The sequence below is a fragment of the Uloborus diversus genome, unplaced genomic scaffold (assembly GCF_026930045.1).
Source record: "Uloborus diversus isolate 005 unplaced genomic scaffold, Udiv.v.3.1 scaffold_694, whole genome shotgun sequence".
In the NCBI taxonomy this organism is placed as follows: Eukaryota; Metazoa; Arthropoda; class Arachnida; order Araneae; family Uloboridae; genus Uloborus; species Uloborus diversus.
Window position 1 is genome coordinate 37,335 of NW_026558895.1, and position 27,504 is coordinate 64,838.

At 33.0% G+C, this 27,504-nt stretch overlaps 1 protein-coding gene across 1 annotated transcript in view; it reads right to left on the minus strand.

Annotated features, from left to right (window-relative positions):
- Positions 1 to 286: 286 nt before the first annotated feature.
- Positions 287 to 27,504, minus strand: part of LOC129233755 (protein henna-like) — a 61,374-nt gene continuing 34,156 nt past the window's right edge. Inside the window, exons 9-14 of the mRNA XM_054867734.1 lie at positions 26,000 to 26,135; positions 20,445 to 20,571; positions 13,406 to 13,501; positions 5,070 to 5,203; positions 2,902 to 3,017; positions 287 to 586 (exon numbers count right to left, since the gene is read on the minus strand). Of these exons, the coding sequence (XP_054723709.1) occupies positions 546 to 586; positions 2,902 to 3,017; positions 5,070 to 5,203; positions 13,406 to 13,501; positions 20,445 to 20,571; positions 26,000 to 26,135 (650 nt within the window). The 3' untranslated portion in view covers positions 287 to 545. The remainder of the gene's footprint in view (positions 587 to 2,901; positions 3,018 to 5,069; positions 5,204 to 13,405; positions 13,502 to 20,444; positions 20,572 to 25,999; positions 26,136 to 27,504) is intronic.

Genomic DNA, 27,504 nt, shown 5'->3' on the forward strand with positions numbered 1-27,504 from the left:
TTAGTATGAACGAATCAAGTTTTTTATTTCGATTTATTAATTAAATAATTCAAGTTATTTAATTTATTAATTAAATAACTTGATCAAGTTAATATCTTTAGTTTTTCGTTTACAATTTATTACTGCTATTCTAATCGGCTGTTATGATTTACATAGGTATTAGACTTTGCAGCAAGTCATGACTTGTTAATGGAAGGCATTCAAGTTCTAATAACAGGCTTTAAAATTTATAAGAGTTATGATCAAATTGAACGTCACTTATAAACTAGTTTTCTACGTATGAACATCACAGAGCTTATTGTTCACAATGTAATTCTTTAACAATAGAAATTTTTAACAATAAAAAGATTTGGTTTTCGAAAGACCAACAAAAACTTTATCTGTGATGATTTATAAATTACACTCCACCAGCTGTAATATTTTTAATTTTTTTTATCAACTAATAATTTCTATAACTTGTACATGGTATTTGTTCATCTCACAAGCATTTATTCAGTTCAAAAATAATGTTGTTTCCTCAAATCTTTGATCAGACGCAGAATTCTTCAAATTTTCCTCAGTGCATCAAGCAGCAATTCCATTTCGGCTAAAATATGAAGAAGTTCAAGTTAGTTCAGTTGAGAAAGAAATCATCCATAGTATTATTGGCCAAAAACATACTTTTAATTTTAGTCTGACGAAATTGTTGAAATTCGAAAGAAATGTCTCTAATTTACGAGAACAATAGGAAATAATGATCAGACGAGAGGCGCAACCAGATTTTAATAGCACTACTAAGCAAAAAAAAAAAAAAAAAAATCAAAATGCTTTGACACCATTTTTACTGATTCTCAAGTGAAACTAGCTGCGTTGCCCGGCTTTTTCCGGTTTAACTTGAAAATAAAAATTGCGTCAAGTGACGTATATTCAACAATCAGGATTAAATAATAATAATAATAATAAAACAATGAAAAAATTTCCCTTCCAAACAATGACGACAAATATTAAAATACTCTTAAGAAATTTTAATGAAAATGATGGATTTAAAAAGCGTAACCATGGAAACACAAAATAAAATAAGTGTAATAAATTAAAATGAGACAAATCTTGAATGATGGAAAGAAACAATGGATTCAAAAAGCGTAACCGTGGAAACGCGAAAATAAAATGGTTAACAACTTGAATGGAAATGTGACTTTTTGAACTTGATTTAAAAAAGCTTGTAACTTTTTTCCCTTTGGAGATAGAAGCTTAGTTTTTCGACCTTAGGTCGAGATAGATCTGGATTAAAAAATTTCGCTTTTTCCAATGGTGTCAAATAGAAAACTGTGGGAAGATTCCTTCACCTTTTTATTGATAGATTTAATGAAGAAAGTAGTGCCCAAATTTCAGCTAAGCCAAATCAAAATTGAGTTAAAAAAACAAATAACTCTCGCCGTAATTAAGTTAGAGCATTGAAACGAATTGCGTAAAACGCGGAAAATTCTACCCTTTCCAACGATACATAACATTAATTTGTGCAAGTAATTTTTCACCCCTATATTCGGGAATTTATGTAAAAATTGGGCCTAAATTGGAATAAAAAAAGAACTATTCATCGAATTTTTTTCGAACTGGTCTGAAAACCTTTCCAGTGCTGAAGGAACGATACTCCGAAAATTTCAGCGAAATCGACTGGGTAGTTCTCAAGTTTTGCGTGTTCACCCAAACAGACGCTTATTGGAGACTTCATTTTATACTATGTAGAGATTAATTCAAATTTGATCACCATTTTCCCCCCACCGCCCACTAATTTTTGGAGATAGCTACTGTCTGACCACCGATTAGATGGTAAGGCAAACATCCAGTTTAAAGGCGGAAATGAACGTATCTATTAATTTTCAGGGATGCCAGCTTTTACAGATGAATGTTAGCCTCTAAATTATGCAGAATCACATTCAAATGAACGGAAGACGCGCATCAAATGTTTTACTTTCCCCCCTCATTCTGATATAGACTCGTCTTAACTTATAAAGTAAAGAAATTACATAGAGAGGTCCCGCTATACTAAGAAATTGAAACCGGAAGTTGCACCGCTGTACCCCAAGATCCTTAGCTTCTTGCAAAATAACTTGAGACACATTTTGATTTAAAACATTCCATTGCTGAATCTCAATTGGTTGTTAATTTAAACGTAGATATTCTTGCAAATTTATGAAGCACGTTTTTGAAATTGCATTAAAACATGAATTAAAATTCAAACCAATCTGCGAGCTACTTTATTCAGTCTCTTTGCGAGACTTGTGAAAGCTATTCTCGAGAAGCGATCATGTTGTCATAACCCCGCTCATCATTGCACCGCTGTATCCCATAATTCCGACTTCAATTTCATCTCCTTTTTACCATATACGGGCCTCTCTATGTAAATTTCTTTACTCTATGTCTTAACTGTACATTTGCCAATTCCATATAATCCGTGGGCAGACTGTACCCCTCATTTATTTCAGTTTTAGAGTTTCACTGCCATTATTTTGGTTTGGAATTGAGCCGTGTAACAGAACATTCACACACTGAACATTTGTAACTGAAAAACGAATTTTATTTCTATTTAAATTCATGCACCGCCTATTGAGATGTGTACAGTAGTTTCGAGAATATTATTCTTTGATATCAGATCTATCAACGGTTCTCACCCTCCTACTATTAATATCATTAAAATAGAAAAAAAAAAAAAAGACTTGAACCGACTTCAGAGTACTCAACTGTCTTAGCAATCGGCAGAGATCGCAAACATGTTGTCACGATAGTGACGACTTCTCCTTATTTACCATGAATCTTAACTGGAAAATTTTGATTTTGATCTTAATGTCTAATTGTATCGTTGGACCATGATTTATACTATTTTGCCAAACCAAATTGTAACAGTATTAAAGTTGTACTTACCTTGTAAATCTCTTGCGAGCGAAGCAACTTGAGGCTTAGCGTCAAGAATTTCGATGCTCTGAGTGTATGCGTTGTAACGTACTGTGAATGGGCGTGGTATGGAGAGAGCAAATTCCCTGTAAAAAAATAAGAATACAAACTTGATAATTTCATATGCACTGAAAAATGTCAAGACGTTTAAAAGTCAAAAGGAAAATTATCTCTTTATATTAAACTAAATAAATAAATAAAAAGTTTTCTCATTGAAATTTTGAAAGTGTCTGTCCAGGAGACCCCGCAGAGCCCACAGCTTTTAGATTGGTACAAAATTCAATTGTGCCTCGGTAGTTTGTTCCTCAGACCTTTTTTCCTTTTTGTAAATTTCGAATTGTTTTCTTCTTTTGCGTTTTTTGTAAAATTTTAAGCTAAAACTTCACATAAATTGCGTTAAAAAAATGAAGCATCTCCTCTCTTAATATTCTTTGTCATTCGAAAGAGGATTTTTTTTCTGCATAAGATGAAGTTTGTTACAATTTTCTTAATTAATTAAAACAGGAGATATAAGGTTTGAGCAAAATGTTACTGGAAACCACGAATCTGAAAACGACATTTCAAAAGTACAAAACGACGTTTTGCTAAGCTCAGGTGACTAGCATTTGTAGCTGTAACTTAGTACAAGTTAGCTTGGACACCAGGTCAGGAGTGCTCTTCGAAGCGTTTTTTCTTTTCTTGGATTTAATGCGAAACTTTGTTCTAACTATAATGAGCTCTTTAAAAGCATTCGATTTTCAACGGAACGAGTAGAAGGCTGTTTAAAGGGTTAAATCTCGCGCGAACCAAATAAGACGGCGAAGCAATCTTTGGGCATTGGTGAGCAGTTAACGGAGTCCTCTTGTATAGAAAAAAAAGTACGATATGAGGACAGTAAAAAAAAAAGCGTTTCCAAGAAAGGAACTACAAATTGATTAAATGTCTCATGTGTGCTGAGTAATACTTAAAAAAATATAGGACTGTTTTTCAAGAAAAAGTTTAAAAACCCTGTTTTTTTTTTTTTTTTGTGTGTGTTAATATTTCCAGTTTTATTGCGTATCTCTCGTACATTACGCTTATGAGTCTATGAGTCTCCCATAATTGCCACTACAAGTGGTTTAACAGATTGGACGGGATCCTGAGGACAGTTCTATTCTTGATATATTTCTTCTATTTACTGTTCGGTTTAAACATTAAAAAAAGGGGGAAGGGACAAATTTGGGGAAAAAAATTCTGTTAATGATGTTAGAAAACTTCGAAGAATTGCTACATGCTCTTTAATGCCTGATTAACGCACGGTTCTGCAGTCCGTGGACCTGCGCACTACAGTTTTAGGGGCACCAAAATGTGATTCAGTCCTTTCTTTCTTCCAACTTTAGGTTACTACTGCTTCGAAAATGGGTAGATTTTCTTGTGAAAGTGGTACCAAACTGCACTAGGACACTAGGACCTGGGAGGCACCTGATTATAGTTTGATCGGGCCTTAAATGGACTTAAATATTAAAAATAGCTCGCTCTTAATTATCTTTTCCCTGAATTCTATTAGTTATAACGAGGACTTAATTTGTATCAGAGCTCACAGGAGCTTAACTCTAGCACTTCTTTTCAACTTTGCATCAAGTTTAACATTATTTTTGACGAAATTAAGCCCATTTGCGTGCAAAAAGAAACTCAAAGGATTTTTGGGCTCCTGCACTTCTTTTGCTGGAAATGTAACTGCTCATAACACAAAAAGGAAAATATTGTACCTTCGTATTGAGAATTATTCCGTATATAACATTACTACAGTTTATACGGTTTATGAACGACGGATGGTACTTTTGCTCTGGGATTAATTTCTATCAAAAAAAGTGCAGGAGCCCTATAGTCCCCTCAATTTCTTTTTACTTTTAAATAACCTGGATTTTGCTTAAATTTGCATGAAAAGAAGTGCTGGAGCTTAGCTCCTGTGAGCTCCTATGCAATTTTAAGCCCTGCTTTTGCTTGAACCTTTCAGCCAATATTAATCTCTGTTCAAACTATGCATTCCAACATGATTAACAGGATTAGCTGCATTCCTTGGCGAAAAATCCGTTATTTCAAAATGCATTGACGATAGGTTGTCTGATCATTAAATGTCTGACATTAGTTATGATGGAAATTTTAATAGAAACAATTACCTGACTTTTCGTTGGGCGTCATCAAAACTTTCAGCTAAGTAGTAAATTGGCTGGTACTCTGTGATGGGGTACTTTTGTACACCCGTCTTGGGAGGATCAAAATCCCTAATTTCTGGTTTTCCACTTAAACTGTACTGCAAAGGTAAAGGTTTTATGATTACATTCCAGACTTTTTCTGAGCTAACAAACATTATGTATGGAGAAAAAAAAAAGACAAGGAAACATGAAATCGAAACAGTTCTCTCAATAAATTTTCAACAGCATAGTTTTGTAAAAGTATCGAAAAACTTTAATTAAAATATCTTTACTAATAATAAAGCTGCAAGTCTCTCTGTCTGGATGTCTGGATCTCTGTCTGTCTGGATGTCAGGATATCTGTGACGCGCATAGCGCCTAGACCGTTCGGCCGATTTTCCCGAAATTTGGTGCACCTCGAAGCGATTTTTCGAAAACTCGATTTTGTTCTTTTTATATTCCAATTTTAAGAAAATTTTACCGAGCAAATTATCACAACGTGGACGAATAAACTACGAAATTATCATATCGTGGAACCGAAACATGGGCAAGCAAATGAATATAGCAAATTGGCGAGAAATTCATCATCCATTAGTTGTAAATATACAGGCGTACCAAATGACCTTTTAATTTTCTACTACGGGCAAAGCCGTGCGGGTACCACTAGTAAGAAATAAAATGACACAAGGTAATTAACATAATGACAAACATATACATATATACAATACATATGAGACAGTGAGAAGCTAAGGGATGTAAGTGACAAAACAAAACAAAAAAAAAATCGAGATAGTAGTGTAAATGTTAGGAGAATCACTCCTCTGTTATTGGGCAATACCTCTGGTAGGCTGGTAGGTGCTGCTATGCAGCAGGATTTAGGTGGGAAATTCAATGAAAGCCTTCCTAGGATATAAGCTTTGAACGCTATTCGAAGCTTTAAAAAGTCCACTTACCACCTTTTGCTTCTCACTATCTCAAATGAAAAAGACACCAAGATAAATAAAATTTTCAAAAAGTCATTCCATTACTAAAGAACCATCGGCAGAGAAGTTCACTACGACCACGAAAACGTGTTAGTGAATCCAAATCGACAGTGCCCGATTAAGATATCAAGAGGTCATAGACCAAATATTTTTTTTTTTTTTTTGGAGCCCTTCTTAATTCAAACTGTATAATTTTAGCCATTGGCTGAAACAACCTTAGCCATAGAATAAACACTGAAGTAATTTCAGCCATTTGGGGCTGGGCAAGGCCCCTATATATACGAGCCGACACCACAGTTGGGCAAGTGTACGGAGAGCTTGGACATTTCAGTAAAACCAATTTCTACTTGAAAATGTGATAATATTTTGTTATTTAAAATGTAAAGATAATCAAATACTAAGTCATTAGTGCAAAATAAAATATTTAATTAACATTTAAAAACAATTTTTAAAGAAATATGTAACAGTATTTTAGCCAATTTCCATTCCATCATCTTCAAGCAAATTCTTCACTTGTTGTGACATTTCGTGGTGCAAACTGCAAATCTTTGGACGCAAATTTGAGATAAGAGGATCAGAATTGATTAATAAATTATTAAAAACGTCTCTATTGTTATCTATTCTGGGCGTTTTCCTTGAATGCAATTCCCTATACGATCGAAAATACTTATGGTTTGCCTCTTGAGCGTCTTCGGAGAGTTGACCGATTGGTACTATAGCATACTTAGCTATTTCGGGTCCGTGTATAAGTAATTTATGCACTGTAATGGGCATAAAATACCAACCATATAAATTCACATACATCTGAGCTGTCTCTTTTGCATATATTTCAAATTTTTTAAATTTAATCATGAATCCAGATGAAATAACTTGCAAAATCGTTGAAAATCGTTTTATCATGTCAAGATTTATTCCGGTTATGGAAGCTGATAATTCTGCATTCGCAAAGAACTTTCGTGACGTATTTCCGTCGTTGGATGTTCCATGACCTTGTTTTACATAATCTACCATCAACCCCAGCTTAGATTTAAAGTCGTTTTGTATTCTTGCCTTTCTTTGTTGTAACAATTCTTTGTGGACAGGTGACTTCGCACTCCACTCCTTGAAGTCAAGCCTATAAGCAATGTGTATGAGGCATTCAAAACAACGTATCCAACAATGCAGAGGTGATAAACCAAAACGAAAATGGTCTTCTTTAATTTCTTTTTTGTTCATCACACTTAAATTATTCATTTCTTTAGGTAACGCGTCGCAAATATAACAACGCATCGAGGAAGTAGTTTCCGTTAAGTAGTTGCAAATTTGCCATCCACCATAGTTAAATGCAATTCATAATTTATGGTAATAACATGATCTTGATCTACGAGTATGTATGGCTGAAGGGTATCTATTTGCGATTGCACTTTTTCTACGAAATTTGTCGCTATTTCTTTCGTTTCCTTTGCAAATTCGAAACTTATTGGTCGACAAAATCTAGTAGAAGAAGGCTTTTCATTATCCAAACCACCATATCTTCATCTTTCTTGATAATTTTAAGGGGGACTACACTAATAATAAATATCGTTGAGTCATCTATTTCAGTGCTAGAAGATTGTTTGTACTGCGACTGGATGGAAGCACCGTCACATCTCCATTTTAATATCGCAGTGAGGTTCTGAGGGGAGCTTTTTTCAATTTTATGAGATAACAATTTTATGAATCGGGAAGAAGTATGATCTAATAAATTTTGAAAACCTACGTTAACTCCGGGATCTGTAACTTTTACATTATCAGGATAGCACTCTTTTTTAGTAATTTGAATTTTTTTATAACTCGGATAAATGTTCCTGCCCAAATCTTTTGCATTTTTTCTGAGAGCATCATATTGAAACCTCGTAAGTTTAGCAGTTGCATACATGGCTAACATTTTATCATTGTAAATATGAATATTATTAGGTTTAGAGAGATTTTCACAAAATTCTTTTATTGTTTTAATATGCTCGGGATGGTTTTGGATAAAATTAAAAATATATACTGCCTCGTCGTCAGACCTGAGCTTTTTGTTTAAGACAAAATTAAACATTTCGTCAGAACAGTTTCTTAAATGTTCAGTTTTTCTGAGTTTTTGTCGATCGGACAAATGTTCAAACGATTTCGAGCATAATGGAGGAGAAATACCTGTTGATGAACAAGGCACAAGTTCATAAATGAATTCTTCCAAAAAAGACAAATCCATATTCAGCCACTGTTATTTTTTCCTGAGAAACGGTTTCCAAAGTTCTATTTGACGAAGACCACTTCGTTGATAAATAATTGCACCATTTTCTCAATTTATCTCTTAATTTCGTCTTTGTCGTATTTGTAATCTCAGAACCAAGAGTGTCAATAAATTTTTCCAGAGCCAGGTCGTAATCGGTAAAAGGAATAGAATTTGTCTTTAAAAAAATAAAAAGGCCACGGTTGGTTTTGAAACTCATCTTTCACCAGCAAGTCTATGGGGTCAAGCACCGATATCATTCAAGTTTGCTTACCAAAGCGAGCGTACACTAGAATTCGTATACACTAGAGCCATCGTAGAATTACATTGTTAAGTACAAAACTTTAGACTGCACAAAAAACGTATTCATAGATCGCCGAATAGCAATAATTGATAAGCGAAATCTTTAGAACATAAACAACAACTCTAAGTAATGCTAAGACCTATTTAGAAAATATCATTAAATGAAGCATGAGCAGACGATAGATTACAAATTAAAGTTAAATTCATTTTTTATCACAATGTTCTATTTTTTTCGTTTATGGCTGTTTAATAACAGACGATATTTTAAATTATTTTTTTAATGACTTTTTACAACTTGGCATACACGAAAAAAAATCCGAAGCGTCACTGATTACTTTCGGATATTGGATAACTGAACTCGGGGATTTTGACGATGATACTTCAGAATAAAAGATGAAATTTTTAGGCATGATAATTCCTTCAGAATTTATTTTGGATAAATCTGGTGAAGTATTAAATGGATATTTAAATTAAAAAGTGTTTACTTTTGTTTGTTAGATAACTTGCTGAACTAAAATCAAAAGTAAATAGCTTTTAATGCTCTAAAAAGTAAATAGCTTGCTGTAAGTTCTCCTAATATAGAATGTAATAAAATAAATTAGATGTTTATTAAGGACAAACGTTTGCTTTTTGAAGAAAACACTTTTCTTGATGTACATGTATAATATTTTGATCTTTTCAAAATATGCCTGCTCCTTGTTTTCATTTTTACTCATTTTGTGATGTGTTTGTTATTGTGTACATACAATTTATGAGAAGTATTTTTGGAAGATTATTGTGTCTTTTTCGTCTGCTGTCACTTATAACTCAAAACAGTACCAATTTTCGTAGTCCCCGAAATAAGCAAACGAAACCATGCTTCTAAGCATCTCATATGATTTTGTCCCACAGTCGACAAATGACACAATGAAACTGATTCCTCAAAGTATTTAATTGAAATAATTTGCAATAAAAAGTAAACAAACTGAAAACTGTAAACATGTTTACTTGATTAAAGTGAAAAAACCAACGTAAATAATACGTTTCGTGCAACGTTCATTTTGTATTCGTTTCGTCGTCCTCATAGTAAAATATTTACTTATCTTTAATTTTCAATATCTTTTGAATAGGCAGGTTTAGGCAAAAACTGAAACCGGATTATGAAAGCTGAAACTCTCTACAATGCTTGGGATTTATTTGTTTTGTTAGCATTTGTTAGCGATTTTCGTAATTCAAAAATACATTCAAAATACTTTGAAAATTATCTCCAAAATTTTCGTATTTTCTAAGAAACGTTTTTGGGTGTTTTTCTTATTTATTAGGAGTGCATAAAGCCCAGATCATCACACTATTAAATTTGAACAGTTCTTAAACAAATTATTTACTGTTTACTAAATTGTCTTCTAACGAAGTAGCTAGTTAATTCTTCGAATTCAAGGTATTATCTTCGAGTAATAATGTTAAAAACTAGTAATATTAGTGGGAATCCTTATATATTATTTCTGTAGCCTGTTTTTGGTTTCTACGCCAGATTTTCCTCAATTCTTGATCAATTTCTTTGATTTACACCTTATTTTAAAGCTTATGGTGCTGGCTACTGACGAAAAACAGACCCACGGCCTAAAAATTGTTTTTTTTTCTGCCGAAAAACGTGTTTTAAAGAACCAGAATGAGGTTTTCGGTTAAACTTATAACTTTAACTTGCACTATGACCGACAGAGCTGAATAGCTTGATTGGCAGAGCGTTCTCCTCGTAACCAGGAGAATGCGTGTTCGGGCCCACGTCCGGACAATCTGCATCAAAATATTAAAGAAATATCGTGCATTACATTAACAATTAAGTGAATAACAAATATGAGGAAATAGTATAAATGAGAAGGAAACGCTCCTTGCTCTTATGAAAACTTGATGTGACTTTGTGCTAAATTACTTCAGAAATGTACGTTTTTTTTTTAAAGCTTTGGCTCTGGTTAGAAAATTAAAGCATAATGTAAGCGAAAATATAAGTAACAGGTTTAAGATTTTAGACTATAATAGAATTGTTTTTTGTTTGGAAAAAAATAATAAATCGTATATTGAAATATATATTCTACTAATGAGTTTTTCAATCTTTGTACAAATAAAAAAATTACTACCTCAATTTGAAGAGTAAAATATATATTTTTTCTTCTTTTAGCAAAAAAAAAAAAAAAAATAGCTTATCACATTTTTACTACATTCGAAAAGCTACGCTTAAGAAAGAGCATAATTCAATTTATTTTGTATTTTAACCGTGCTGTTAAATGATGAACACGTGCTGCCATCTAAGTTATAACGGTTCAAGCAGCCTGCGGTTACAAATTGTAAAAATTTTCAAAACTAAAAATATTTTTCTTCAATATCTTATTTAATATATTATTCCCCTCACATTTTAAAACTTATCAGGCTGGCTAATGACGAAAAATAGACTTACGGTCGAAAAATCAAGTTTGCGAAAACGCCCCTTGCTGTTTCAAAACCTTGATGCAGCCTGTAGTTCTTATGCATTTTTTTTAAAGCAAAGTTTTAATGCAGTTTTCCATTTTTTTACGTCGCTTTCGGCAAAAAAAAAAAAAGCCTGTGTGTGTTTATATTTTAATAAAGTTTAAAAGCACTGGACTTAGTTGTTCGGTTAAATTGATAAGTTTTTTTCGGTAGAGCGTTTGGCTATAAACTATATGAACTTCGGGCAAGTTTGGGCTGTCCGACATAATATCAAATTTATATTAGTATTACGCATTGCATGTACTCATAACATACAAACGTAATAAAATAAATGCAGTGGGAATGTTACTTGGTGTTTCGACTACTTTATGCAAGCTACAGTTATCATTCGGATAAGTTGACTGTTAATCGAAGGGTGTTCTTCCTTTTTTTAAAGCTTTGACTCACCCAGTAAACCTTTAATTTTTTATTTGTGCGACTGCGATATAAAACATTAAAATTATTATCAACGTCATTCGTAAGAAATCATTTTCTACTCCTCTGCTTTCTGCTGGAAAAAAAAAAAACATTTTGTCTACGTTCGAAAAATTACTTTTAAAAAACGGATTCAGGTTAACTGGTTTTGGTTTTGAATTTTAAGTGTTCGATTAAAAGAGAAACATGTGCGGGAATTTAAGCCGTAATGATTAAAGCAGCCTGCTATGGGAAATAGTTCAATATTCAAAAATAAAAACACTTATTTTCAATCTAATTTATTACTTCTCTAGAATGTTTGTTTCAATTGCTACGTCAGATATTCGTCATTCTTTAATCAAATCCCATGTTATACAAATAATTTTAAATCGTATCATGCTGGCTAATGACAAAAAATAGACGCATAATCTGATTACTTTTTTTCGGCAAAAAGCTTTTTTGCTGTTTTTTTCTACGCATTCCTTCAATGAATAGCATTCGAAAAGGAATACGCAATTGCTAAGTTTGTTGGGGTGCCGTGCTGTTAATCAGAATGGCGCCAATTCGAATCCGTGCCAATAAATATCTCTTTAATATTTCTTTTTTTTCGTCAGATGCTCACATGGGCAGAACTGTTTTTGCCACAACCTTTTTTTTCACATGCATAATTACTGCTTTTTCAAGTGCCACATAGCCACACTTTTAATGATATTTATGTTTGCATTGAAAATATGTACAATCAAAAGGTGAGCGATTATCTAATTATCACAACGTTGTATTTAACGAGGTTTTGTTACTGATGTCTTCAAATTAAATGCCTTTTCTTGTGCGCTTACTTTTTCCGTGTACTTTTTTTCGGTTCTTCTTCATAATGTTCTTCCTTTGAAATTTTTAAAGAACGAAATGCCTTATGAAACGATTTGAAGCACAGTGCGGAGTTCCGCACGGGTCAACTAGTATGTTCTTAGTTTATCAATACAACAGTAAAAATGCAAAACTAAATGGTTTAATTTTCCGCACAATGTCCAAAATTAACATTAGGCTGGCCCACTGTGCGACGCATCAGCTTAAGATTAGCCTTTTTGGATCGGAGCGCGTGTTTGAGTGGTTGTCTTTCTGGCGAGTTATCGCGTTTGGTGATTGTTCACTGTGAGCAATTATTAGCGGCACGTGAATTGTTTATTAAATAAAATATTATTTTCGGCAAATTTGGTGAAATCCGAAATTTTGCTGTGGTAACTCTAGCAGTGCAACAATGAAAAATCCGATCCAAAATGGCTAAACTTAAGCCGATGCGTCGGCCTATCTATATAGCGGCTCTAGGGCTTGGGGTCCCTAAATATCGAGGGCGCTGGGGGCCTAGTTCGCCTATTCAATAATCAGTCCCTGCAGATCGAACCATTTGCCGTTTTCTTGATTTCTATGAACCTTTGTGTTTTGCACTGATGAAGAGGATCAATTTGCTAGCTTCTGAAAAATTCTTTGCAACTTTTATTCCTCTTTTGATTTTGTTCAACCGTATAGGTTTCACATCATACGTAATTAATAGCAGCTAAATGTCCGGGGATTGAGTTAGTCAATGACCAGCCAAAGTATGCATTTAAAGTAAAATTGTATGAAATGCTCTTTCCTATATACCAAGCTCTTATTCTTTTGTTTCTACTAAAAACGATACAAAAGATAATGAAAATCTTTTTGATTTAGCGTACTGAATCTTTGAAGAAAAAAAATGATTGGATGTTCTGATAAATTGGATAGTTCGATCAATTGGATTTCGGGAATGGCAATGACATACTACGTTCTAAATGTTCACAATAGTAAAATACAGAGTGTGCTTTGGCTTTAGAACAATATTTAATTTTGAGTAAACGATAAAATACAATATACCTATATACATAACTTACTTCCAGTTCACCATAAGATGAAAGTAGTCCTGCTCCATAAGCCTTTACTTTGCCATTCTGCTTACAAAGTCCAAATTCAACGGTAAACCAATAACACTGTAAGACAAAATTGTTTCTCAGCTTTCAAGCTAGGTAAAAATAAAGTCGGTAATAATAATTATTAAATTCTTATTTCATGATAATTTTTACCTTATAAAAAGGACTAGCGTGCTAAAGAAAACTCACATACATAATATCTTTTTTGGACAATTTTATGACTCGTTACGACCAACAAATTATGATGTAAATCAGAATGATTAAATCAACCGCAAATAAATCAAACATTTCATATAAGTTTTGTTCATTTGATTTTTGGCTGTTGATTCTGCGATAGATAATTAGTTTTGTAGTCCAAATCTTCACGTCCAAAAATGATTCACAGAGTCCTTGAATGTAATGCTGTTATTTCGCTCCGGTTGATAGGAATCAACATTTTTCGTCATTAGGATGTTCGGTTTTGCATTTAAAATGTTCACTTGTTGTTTAATGGTTTGCCGTAAGTTATCGCTTTTTTTTTTCATTTATTGATAACATTTCTGTGTTATTTTGTGTCCCCTTACGTCGTCATATATGTTGCTTAAAAATCGTGCAAATATCTTTTTTTTTTAAACTTAATTTTACGCAGTAAAGGAAGTGTAAATTATGTGTTGCTATCGCGAAAATGTTTTTCCATTTTCCCTCAATTTCCTGTCCAAATTTCAAATTTCCATTTACTCACTCTCGAATGAATGTTGGGTCGTTTTTTGGCTCGTCCGCACGTGCATATGCAGGTGAGGGTGGGCCACAATGAGACATGTGCCCGAATGAGACATTATACATTGAAAAATAAATACAATTCTGACAGCTAAATCTTGACCACGAAAAGAAGGCGGATGACCTTGAAGCGAAACATAATTTGTATCATTTGTATTGAAAGCACCGAATAGTAAGAGGCATGGTCTTACTCATCCTATCTATTCCAAAATAATAACAAACAACCTATTACAAACGATGCAAATTATGTTTTTGCTTCAAGGTTATCCGCCTTCTTTTCGTGGTCAAGCTATACCGCCACTTAGGAGGAGGAGTAAACATAACTAAAATGCTTCCCAGAGTTCCTAGTTCCATGCTGTTCTATGCTTCTGTTTTGTAGAAAAAAAATAGTTACTGTTTGGAACACACTGAAAGTTATTTGGATAATTTCTTGCATCTATCATAATCTTGAAAAACTTCAACAATTAAACTAAGTGTTGTAGTTTATGTTGTTACTGTCACTTTAATCTTCTATTATTTAGCTGTATCATTTTTAACTCATGGTTTATTTTAATGATACGAAGCAAAAATCTTTATTTTGCTGTTTGGACCAAAATGAGACAATTTTTTTGGATACAATGAAACGTCTCATTGTGGCCTAAGCAGCAGTAATTAAGTGTAGAATGTTTATCTACTTCTTGTTTTAGTTTACAAAAAAGAAATTTAACAATAAAAAATAGGCTTGATTTAAAAATATTTGTATTTTAACTAATTATTACAAGTGAACTGTTTATTTTACTACAGAGCTTTGTACAAAACAAAACTAGAAATCAGTTAGGTGTTGATAAGGTTGCCAAATGTGGTACATATTTCAAAGCACTTTAAATTATAATTAATATTTTTATAAAATTATTATATAATTTAATTATCAATTAATATTTGGCATTTATTATTTTATTCTTTTCCTGTTTTTTAAATCCTAATGATTTTTTTTGCTTACTGTAATTAAAATTGTTTCGTATGTAAGAAAAAAAAACAGTTTTAAACTTTTAAAATATGCGTTAAACAAAAAATAATGTGTTTATTTACAACCCTGGGCTGGAGTCAGGGGATAGGCTTTTATTACTCTGGTTGTAAATAAAAAATTTTTTTAATTCTTTTTTAGAATGTCCAAAGGAAGGAAGATGAGGTTTCTTTAACAAACTAGCTAAAGGTACTTATTTTGCAAACTTTAAGTAAAGATACAGTGATTATTCAGCTATCCCATTGTGGCCCTACTTAATGTCTCATAGTGGCCCATGACTGGGCCACAATGAGACACTTTTCATCGAATTTATAAAGCCTCATACCTTTTTTTTCTAACATTAAATGAGCTAAATTTGATGCAATATACTATAATTTAATACCTTTAATATAATCAAGTATGTTTCTGTGCTTTAGAACTCATTAATATACGAAAAATGAAAAATATGTGTTTTTTGTCTCATTGTGGTCCACCCTCCCCTACCTAAGAACGTATGGGTTGTCGAAATATTCATTTTGACGACCCCTGGTTTAATTATTAATGTATTCTCATAACGTTTATACGTAGGTACGTATGCATGTATAAATGTTTGCATGTATCACGCATAATTCAAAAACCGTATGCCATAAAGATAGAAATTTTGTATGTAGACTCTGGGATCTAGTTGAGAACCTCTTCTTTTGAGTGCATTCGGATGTTCCAAAAGAGGTCTTTTACACTTTTACACCTTTTTGAGACAAATCGGTGTTAATTTCAATGCATACGCCCGTGATGTTACAATTTGGTGACTACTTGGCAGTTTATCGCCAAGCTTTTGGTCGGCAAGTTTTTGTCGCCAATTTGGCGATATATTACCAAGTTTGCGACAAATTTGGCGAAGAATTTTTTTAAAAAAATATTCTGGTTTCAATTTGGCGCCATTGGCGATACTTAACATGATGTCCATTCAATCATGTTCGGTCGATATTTGAAAAATAAGCATCTGTAAAAGCGGTTTTTTTTTCATAGATCTGCGACAAGCTATGGGTAGGGGTATCTTATATCTTTAAATGAGCAATTCTTGTGGGTATGTATATATTTCGTATCTCGAAAACGTCTCTAACGATTTGGATGAAATTTTGTATTTAATTGTAGCTTTGCATTATAAGTTCATCTACATCAGTGTTTTTTCAGTAAAAACGCGATTTCTTTACAAAAAACAGTTTTTTAATATGAAGTCTAATTAAGTTAAGCCTTGAAGTAAACTGAATTGACGCATCAGGCAGACGATTTGCAGCCATAACAATGAAAGTTTGTCTCTTCTCGCTTTAAAACATAGACTAATAATAAGAATAGACAGAGCTTTCCCGGACTTGCTGATGAAAAAATTGGTTCATGGATACATCATGTGACTGGTGGAAGGCTTGGCGAAAACTTCGGCAGCATGGTTGCTAGATGGCAGGATTATCTATAGTTTGGCACTCGACTTGTATTTTAAGACGTAATGTGTTTTTATTATAATTTTTTTTCCCCAGGTGCATAGATGATTGAACTGTTTTTCTTTTAGTTATGCATTATTTTGACATTAGTAATTAGTTTTTGATCAGTTTTCAGTAACTTTTATTTCATTCGGAACTGCTACGTCAGCGTTGGCGTAAACGTAATGGCGTAAACGTTTTGCGTTAACGCAAAAATGTACTAATCGGTATTCGCAACTCCAGCGCTCGAATACGCTACCTTGCGGAGATTTACAAAACTGCCGACAAAACTAAAACATTGCGTTCCATGTGTTCATATTGGGCAAAACAAATAGTTTGTTATGTGTATTTTTTTTATTTGCGTAATTCATCATTTGGAATCGTCATCCGCAACAGCGTAACATCAAAAATATCTGATATTAACTGTGAGTACACATTTTATTTATCGTGTTCTGAGTAAATTTGAATAAATATCAGTTTTTCAATTCGATGAAAAAAAAAAACGAACTTAACAACATTGACTGGACACTTTTCCTTAACCTAATTCCACATAAATGATTTAAATAACCTTTGTTACTACAGTATCCTACTGAAATAGACAGTATGCAAATAATTTTTCTTGAAAATATTTATCGCAGAACAGATTGAAAAATCCAGAAAGAACGTTAAGAATTTGAACAATAAAAAATAAAAGTTCGCCAAAAATCTGTTTATAGGGTTATGGTTTTAAAATTGTATGAAAGAATAATGTATCTTGACAAGATTTCGCATATCAGTTAAATCATTTCCATGACGAATGAATTAAATGCATGATGATTTCTTTTGATATCCAATCATATAGTCATAGAAATAAATTATCTAGTGTTAAACGTTACTCTTGACAGTCTGTCACGTATGTGCACTATGTGACAAAAATGTCAACAAATGCCGGAAATCTCACGAAACTGAACTTAATATGTACTAATGTATAGAAAAAACGGTACAAAATGAAAATGCCGTTCGAAGCGAACCAAAAATTTATGAATTCCGAATTCAACATCGTGAAAATGGCTGCTTCAGAACAACTTACTGTGTATTCTGCATAATTTTTTACTTTCGTAATACTTTTTGATTTCTAATCTCTTTCTACATGGGTCAGAATAACCAAAAGACTTTGAAAAATCTTTTCAAATGAATAAAGAACAAAAAATCATACATGCGAACAAAAATATCTATCATTTCCTAAGTTTAGAAGCAATTTATATGTTACAGCGTGCGTTTGTTTTAGTTTTTTCATCGGCCATTAGACAGTGGCTGCAGCGCCCCCTATAGTTTGTTGGAGTTGCGAATTTTAAATTGAAATTGTATGTAAAAATCTTACCATTTGTCGATTCTTTTTGGGCGCTTGCATCTTTAATTGCTTAGAGAGTTATTGAAATTGAATAAGAAAATGCACAATACTATCTAAACGAAAAACTCGCTATATTAACAAAATATTTACAACTTAGAATAACAAATTTACAAATCGGACTCCATAAAAGATCGTTCTTCCGTGTTCCATCAATTCTATTTATTTTATTTCTCGCTCGCGTTGATCGTCTGCTACGATCAACGCCCGCTGTTGCTAGGATATCCACCAGTCACATGATTTGGTTTATGTGCAGCAAAAGGGTTGCCATAGCTCGGTCTACTCTTATTATTAGTCTATGCTTTAAAATTTTAAACTTGCTTAGTGTTGCCAGGTTTGGCTGATATTAGCCACTTTGGATAATTTCAAGCGCACTTGGCTGAAAACAAATTCAAAAAAAAAAAAAAAATATGCAAGTCGATGTAAAGTTTTTTTTTAAGCCAAACTATTGCTTTACCGTCTTATTTTATTTTATTTATTTATCTTCTTTTTAACATTTCAAATAATTTTATATGTTTTTTAAATCACGCATCAAAATTTTATTTCGAAAAAACAAATGTCTTGAGACTATTTATATTTTGTTAAGACTGTTGTTGTTATAATTTGTTGGTGTGGTTTGTGGATTATCAGTTTTCATGGACAGCATGCTGTATGTAGCCTTTTCTGGCGTAAAGTGATCAACTACACTGAAAGTACTTATTCCAAGTGAAAATCTCGATTGGGATGAAATTGTGAATCGCAACATAGTATGGAAGAAAGAATTGGGTTAAAACCGACTTCACCATAGTAAAATTGGCTCCAAGTTCAAAATCCTTTAACTAATGCCAGGAAAATTGTATAGTGGAAACAAAAATGTAACAGATAATTAAAAGCAAAATGTTGATTTAATTGCATTCAGAATCTTTGTTTGGTACTTCTGTGTTATAAGATGGTTGCGGCGCATTTTCAATCCTAGCAATGTTTTCATATTTATTTTCGCAATGTTTGGTCTTAGAAACTACTTTTTTGACAATATCGTGCGTTAAATATGTATACGAAACCAGCTCAGAGCTTCCCTATATGGATGACTGTGGGGAAGAGAAGGCCTATATTCAGAAGTAGACTTCTTATAGCTGAAATGATTATAATGCTGATGAAGTGATTACATGTATATCTCTCGTTTTTCGGAAGCATATCCAACGACTGGCGAGAATCTTAATATTTCGTTATCGTGATGCGTTTCAAGTACATTTGAAAAAGTATGGAACCTTAGAAAAACAGGTGTTGACAAAAAAAAAAAAAAAAAAAAACTTTTCAAGCCGAGCGAGGCTTGGTCGTCCAGGTACTAATCATTTAAAGTGCTTTCTTGATCACTCTAAGGCTTTATTACATTGTAATTTTGTTATTGATACATGTTCTTACAGTTTTTATGAAATTTTAGATTACAGAACCTAATAAAAGCATCATTTTCCTTTCATTTGAAAGTACAATTCTCTTAGTTTACCATACTCTTTAGATGTGTAGGAAAATGTCTAAAATGCTATGCATTTAAGAAGTGTTGCTTCTAAAGCTCGTACATGAGTACTAGTGCATACGAGGCTGGTTCAAAATTACATGTAAAAAAAAAAACGTTTCTCCCAGATAATAGGACACTCTTCAATATTTTTTGACTTGTATGATAGCAATATACTGGAAGAATTTCAGCTTCCTATTTCAACTGAATGAGGATGCTCAACCCCTTCCCCCAAACTTCATATGTATGGGGTGGGGGATTAAAAAAATACATTGAACTGAAAAAAAAAAAATGCTACATATTATAATATACACGAGTGATATGTATATACATTGCAATAAAATAATTATTTGCAAAAAGAAAAACAGCTGGGGAAATTAAATATTTCTAAATTTGTGACATTTTCTATGCAACGGCTAATGTTAAATTAATGGGTCATTGATCACCGTCTTAAAATTTGAGTAAGAAGCTAAAACTTTTACAGCATAATACTATTAGTAAATCTAAAAAAAAGGGGGTGTCCTGGACTCTAGTTGAAAAAAAACATTTTGAACCACCCTAGTGCACAGACTCATTATTTAAGTTATTAAAAAAAAAATCGACTATTTAACAGATGCAAAACGAAGTAGTGTGGGGTTCACACCAACTTTTTTTTTTAAGTAGCTACACGCTTTTGTTATTTGCGACAGTTTTCCCCTTCTTAATATAGTGTACCATTAACACTTCGGGAGTGAGATTATAACTTGGCCTTAAAATGTGATATCGAGAAAATAGAACCGAAACTGTTTGTAGTGGACAGGTAGGACGAATGAATAGTGCTCAGAAGGATTTTCCATGCAACAGAGACTCATTAGATCATTCGGTCGTAGAATTGTGAGAAAATGAGAAAAAATTCTCTGGTTACTCACAGTGGCCAGCTTTTCGATGTAGCAGTCTGGGGCGCCAAGAGACGCAAGGCCGATCTCTTGAGAAAATCTTGCAAAATCTGGGTCTGCAAACAGTGGAGCATGGCCCAGAAGTTCGTGACACACATCTCTGAAATGAATAAAAATTAAACTCTTTTGAAATTTATTACTAGAAAGTCGCCCGTCAAGGTACGACAGGTGAAAATTGCTTCAACTCTTCTACATTTGAACGAAGCCATTGCCTGTTGGGTGGTATTTTGATAATTGAAATTGTAACCCCAACTCCAGTGGATGAACCCTAAACTCCAGTGGATAGCGTTCATTGCCGACCACTTTATCCGTTTCTTTATTTCCCTAAAATGACACAGTCATAACAGTTTCGTGACTGGATCCAGTTCAGCGTTGTCAAAATAAAGCATTTCTCTGCATGACAAACGTGGCGAAAAAATATTATGAAATTATCATGACGTGGCACAAGTTTCATTGTTGATGACGTCAGCGTTACTCGATCATTCGCTATTATATATATGAGGATTGACACTAGTTTTGTTACTATCATTATTTATTCTACTATTGTTATTGTTATTATTATCAGTAATACTGTTATTAACTCTATTATTTTGCTATTAAAATTAGCTCTACTATAGTTGTTATTATTATTAACTCTATTATTATTATTATTATTATTAACTCTATTATTATTATTATTATTATTATTATTATTATTATTATTATTATCATAATTATTGCTATTACTAGTATTATTATTATTAATTAAGTCTTATTAACTCTATTTTTTGGTTTTTATTATTAACATTATTATTGGATTATTATTGTTGACGCAGTGTCATTATTGTAATTAACACTGTTATTGTGTTTGCTATAACATTTTACACTATTGTTACTGTAATTAATATTGAAAATATTATTGTTGTCTTTATTATTATTATCACTAATATTATTGTTGTTGTTATTATTATTATCAACTAATTGTTATATATTGATATTATTATTAGTATTATTATTATTATCACTGTTGTTGTTGCTGTTATAGTTTTCCTCATTGAATCATGCGTAGTTTTCCAATACAATAGATCTAAATGAGGTAAGGTCTTGCATTTAAGGTCATAAATGGCAAAACTTTTTCACTGGTACGAAAACAAGACTTTGATTTTATTGAACTTTCCACTCTAAATGATATCTATACACTCAGTTCTTTTTTTTTTTAACTCTCAGTGTTACCTTCTGCAAATTGTTTGCTAAAATTTAATGGCCATACTTTGAAAAGTGAAACTTTGGAATATGCTGTATAATTTGGCCTAGGTACACTCATATCAAAGTTAGAACTAAAAACTTTTACCTTTGTGTAAAAAAACTAAATAAATGATACTGAATAAATGGTGCAATCAATGTGATTAAATCACAAAATTTGAAGGGAAAAAAATAGTGGAATTGTGTATACCATGTTTCCAAATTTTGTGCTTTAATTTCGTTGATCTTGTCATTTATTTCATTCAAAGTCAATAAATACTTAATGCGTAGAGACTAACATCCGAAAAGTAGCGAAAGTTCTCGAATGTAATTCAAATATTTATTACGCGCCATCCGTTATTTTTCTTCCTAATGGCGAAGATGAAGATGAAGTCATATATTTAATCTTAGACTGAGGTCACCAACTGATGGAAGCGGCTTGCTGCTGACATTATACCCAAATATGGATGAATATACTCATTTCATTGACTGTAAGATATAGCCGTCATCATATAGTATATGCTCAGAAAGCAGATAAGAATTGCTAATGTAAAAGTTAATTTTTGTCAGAGCAAATAACTGTAGTTGCTACAACAATTTTTGCGCAGATCCTTCTTGTAGGAAAAAAAGGGCAGAATTTCAATATTACAGTAGTACCTCCTATAAGGGACACCTCTATTGAAGAGACACTTTTTCCGGTCCCAGTCCCTTCAAATAGGGAATTTCATGCATTTGTCCCTCATTAAGGTACAGTCACAGAAAAAAATTGTAAAAAAAAACCGTATAAATGTCATAAAAATATCGAATTTATAGGAATTAAAGGTTCCCTTTTGTCCAAAAATTAACTGGTACAAGTTTATCTTGATATTAACAGGCAAATAAATATTCTTAAATTCTTACCGAGGCTCTTACACTCATGATTTTCCTCTCGTCAATATTTTCGAATGGGCTAAGCCCCAACTGAGATAGTGTGCCGTCAATGACAATCTTTGTGTAGAAAACTTAAAATATGATCACTGTTTTCCGCATTTTAAATTACATGACATCAAACAAATCAATGTAACATATTACTTCAAAATTGTTTCTACAGTATTATCAAAAGATACATCAATATCAAAATCATGAATCGCACTGTAGATTTTGTGGTTACAAGTGAAACACACCATATCAACTTTCGTATTTTCAGCTTTTAAGGGCTGCAAAACTGAGATATTGGTGGAATGGAGCCCACCGATTCATATATTTGTTCATTTAATAATTTTATTTTATTTTTCAACGTTTGATAATAACCTAGTAGCATTCACAGGTGAACAAGGCCATATCCAGAATTTTTTTTCGGAAGGGGCCCGGATTCGCACAGTACTCTAACACACATGACATCGTGGCATATAGACACACATACACGCATAAAAATATTTAATATAGAAGATGTTTTTTGTCTCGATTTTTAATGATTCCACTGTTGGACGGTTTGTCAATTTTATTTTTAATTTCTCTCTTTTTTTTTAATTTACCTTTGTAGTATTAAGGATAACAGGAGAGTGTCACTTTAAGTCGAATGTAGAACATCCACAATTTCAGGGGGTCCAGGGGTTTCTCCCTCGGGAAATTTTTTGAAAAATAGATATAAAAATCTGTATTTTGAGGCCTTATATGGGGTAATTGAGACTACAAAAATATGAAGAAAATAGGCAAACAAAGTCTTTCAAAAGTTATGCTTTCTTTTGCAAATCAAGATCAATCAAAATAAAAATTGCTTGCTCGACAAATCGTTGACATTAATCGACAAAGAGGAAAAACGAGAGAGGAGGAACAAAAAGCACATCGTCATTTGCTCATATCGGCTTTTAGTGTATTTTGTTTTTGATTACTTCCCAACATCCCCCCCCCCCTCCATCTCATTTTCATCAAATGCCTTACAGTATAAAAAATGTACAAAATGGTTTAAAAGAAACGGTGTAGAAATTCAGAAAATAAGAACGAAAGAGTAATATTCTAGCCATTTGGACAATTCATACTTTATTTTCTTGATAAGAGACAAAATTGAAGAACTTTTAAAGGTATTTCAAAAACCTAAATAATTTTCAAAGACTCTAGAACAGTTGATATTATTTAAAGCACATTATTTGCAATTTTCAGAAGTTGATTGCAGACTTAAAAACTGATTATAACTGTGTAAGACACACCCGTTTTAAGCTAAAAGTAAATGTAACGAAATATTTCAAAAAACAAATATTTTCTTTTTTTCAATAACAAGTAGTGCAGAAAATGAAATCGAGTAAAGTAAGTATTATTTTTATTCTCATGCTTAAGATATTAACAGTATGCAGTAGAAGCAAGATAAAAACAAACAATAACCATAGAACTTTCAAAATACTGAACTTGGTATTAAATAAATGGCAAGACGTGGAACATATTAGTCTCAAAAATGTATCTTGAAAAATATGCTACAAAAAACGCGAGAATCGTGATTTTTGCATTTTTTACTCAGGATGTATCAAAGAGCTGAATTTGGCACATCTTGGTAACCAGATACTAGCCTAATCGAAACTTGGGGACCCGGAACCTTGGGGAGTCCCCGGTTCGAAATCAGTGCAGTGTAAGTTTTATAAAAGTTTTAGGGGGAGGAGGGCAAAGGCGTGCACAGGGGGGAGAAGGGACATTTGTTGGCCCGGTTCAGAGTCTGAAGGGGGCCCAATATTTTTAAAATTAAGGGTGAAAAGAGGGGTAAACAATATGGAGGGGGCCCGAAAAAGTCATTTGGGACGGGCCCCAAAATTTCTGTGCATGCCCCTGGAGGAGGGCAAGTCCACCAAACTGACAAGGGGCCTGCCTTGGCCCTGGACGACTCTGAATTGAATTGGGAAAGAGAGCAGGAAGTCCTAATTAAGGGTCTAAATTTCAACTAGAATTGCTTTTTCTGTATTTCTTCAAATTTTCACTGTATAAATAAACTTTGTTATTTCCCTTTTCTAACATTAGAAATTAAAAAAAAGAAACTCTTTTGTTTTACGGTACAAAACATTTCGTGTTTCGGGGAGGGGGCGGGCTCGTCGCCCCCCCCCCCCTCTGGATACGGCCCTGCAGGTAAAAGACACCAATGAAAAACATGTTCTTTGACTTCGAGTACCTCACTTGTAATCACACTTTATTTTTCCAATTTTTTTCAATTTATTATTTTTTTTCTAATTCATCGCTCTGTTGTGTATTTCATATAATTCTGCTTTAGCCCTGGCTATTGGGTCCGGTAATTTACTGAATATACTGAATTACTTCTAAGCCCGCCGTTTTAAAGTGCTTGATAACAATTAACGTCATAACTAAAGTAAATTATTCGGTATGCTTCAAAAATTTCGTTGTGAATAAATGATCGTAAAAAGTGTTTTCTACTCAATCAAACTGTTAATAAAATCTTCTCTACTAATTTCCTTTTAATATATAAAGGTCAAACTTAAAGAAGTGAAACTGAGGAATACCAATCTAGTCTATGTTTTCGTACACTCTTATGCACTCTTTCAAAGAAAAAATTGTTTACATACATGATCTTTTTAAATCCAAGTTTGTAACAAAAATACTATCAAAATTTTTGAATCAAGAATCGCACAGCACATTTATTATCGAAATTTACATCTCCTCTATCCATCTATATATATATATATATATCTTTTTTTTTCAACTTAGCTGAGAGTACTGAGTTTATAAGCAAATTTTTTAAAAAAGCCATTTTTATATGTCTGACAAAAAACTACTGTCATAACTATAGAAAGCAATAACCTAGTAGTCATGACTATAAATACTCGTAATGACAAAATCATTGCCCAAAAGCGTTTTTCCCACATTAATATACTGCAAGAAAATATAGTACTGACTGTTAATGACTAGAAAATCGTCCGTCATGGTATGACGGGTGAAAATTGCTTCTACATTTGAACGAAGCAATTGCCTGTTTGGTGATATTTTGATAGTTGAAATTTTAACCTTAACTCCAGTGAACTAATCCTAAACTCCAGTAAATAGCGTTCATTGTTGACCACATTTTCGTTTCTTCATTCCCCTGAAATGACAGTCTTACCTGTAAAACAATTAAGTTACCGGATCCACTTCAGCCTTGTCGCAATAAAGATTGTCCCTGCATGTTAAACATTATCAAAGAAATATTATCAAATTATCATGCTATGGCGGGAGTTTCATTGTTGGTGATGTCAGGAGCGTTACTCGATCAGTGAATTTACTATATATATATATACACATGAGGATATTTCTCTGATAAAGCAATTTGACAAAATATTTTAAGGGTGTATACTTACGGTTCTGGTGTGTAGAAAGGTTTTGATGGATGCCTTATGTACTGTGTTGAATGAAATACTCTAAATGCCAAACCCGCTAGAAAATCTCTAGAGCTTAAAAGACCAGCAACCGGGCGTAGTGTAAAGCCAGTGCAATCTAAAAAAATAGAAAAAAAACGACTTCTTTATTGTATGCCACTGTTTGTTTCAGACTTGTACATCTAGTGATGCAGTAATTTGTGTTTACAACCGCGTAATAAAATAAGGAATGCAGTTTCTGCCAACTTTGCCCTAGTCAAAAATTTTACTGAACTTTACGATCGTGGACTAGTATCCTCGCCACTGTAATACATGGGGGGGGGGGGGGGAAGCCGTTTTCCATAATGTTTGATTTTTTATGGTAAAAATAATCTAAATTCATATAGATTGGTTTCAAAACGCCTTTTCTTTTGGTGAGTCCCTCAAAAGTCCACAACTCCAGTTATGATCCTCACAGTATTAAAGATTCTAGAAAGTACCCATAGCTAAGATTGTTTGCCAAAATTGGTAACGCTAGAGCTAAATGGGCATTCAAAGCTGCAGCTCATAATATGAGCTGCAGATTTGGATACCCATTTCACAGCATGATAATATCATGCCATGTAAAGAAGTTATGGATATACGTTTATCGTTCAGTGCATTGCAAAAGGTTGAAAATGATACACATAACCCGAGATAATCAGTAAATCAACTTTGTAACTTCATGTTGTTGTAGCAAGTTTATTTCTGTTACTTTTAACGTTTTGTTTTTATTGTTATTTTAAATCATCAATTGATCAAATACTTATCTTCCTTCATGCAAACTATCAAGCTCTCGTTGCAACAAGTTTCTGACAAAATGTCTCTCCTTCAACCTCGAACATTTTGAGTTGCAATATAAATCTTTGTATACTTCAAATAATTTCAAATTAGAAGTGCATAGAAGCAAAGTGTTGCAACAAAGACAAAAATTTGGAGTTAACTAAAGTGCAAATGACAGTAGAAACCAAAGATAGGGCCGCCTGCCTTGTCTATAATGGTCAGAGAAGTCCGACTGAGACAGGACGGTTGGGGTTCAAGTCCCGACTTGGGGGCATGGCCGTACTTTCTCTTTTCTTTCCTTGTCCTTTCTTTGTGTGAATGGTTGCCTACGCTATAAACGGGTCCTTATGGCATGTGTGTACTGTAGAAGTCGGACTTCACACCAAATTATGGTACAGTTGGAAAAGTGAAGCAGCGCACCCCAAATTGACAGCCTAGCTAGCACACGACAACAACAATTAAAGATATGGGTTTTTTTTTCTTCTTTCTTTCAAAGGCATGAAAATATTTTTTGATATTTTTAGAGGAATGAAATTTATTTTGATGGAATGAAAAGTATGAAATATTGAAGACCAATTCCAAACGAACTTTCTGTGAATGAAATGGAAAGTGGCAGGAGAGGGGGCATACGGATATAATTTTTAATATTTTGAGCGTTTGATATTTTCTTTTTAAAAAGAAGCATT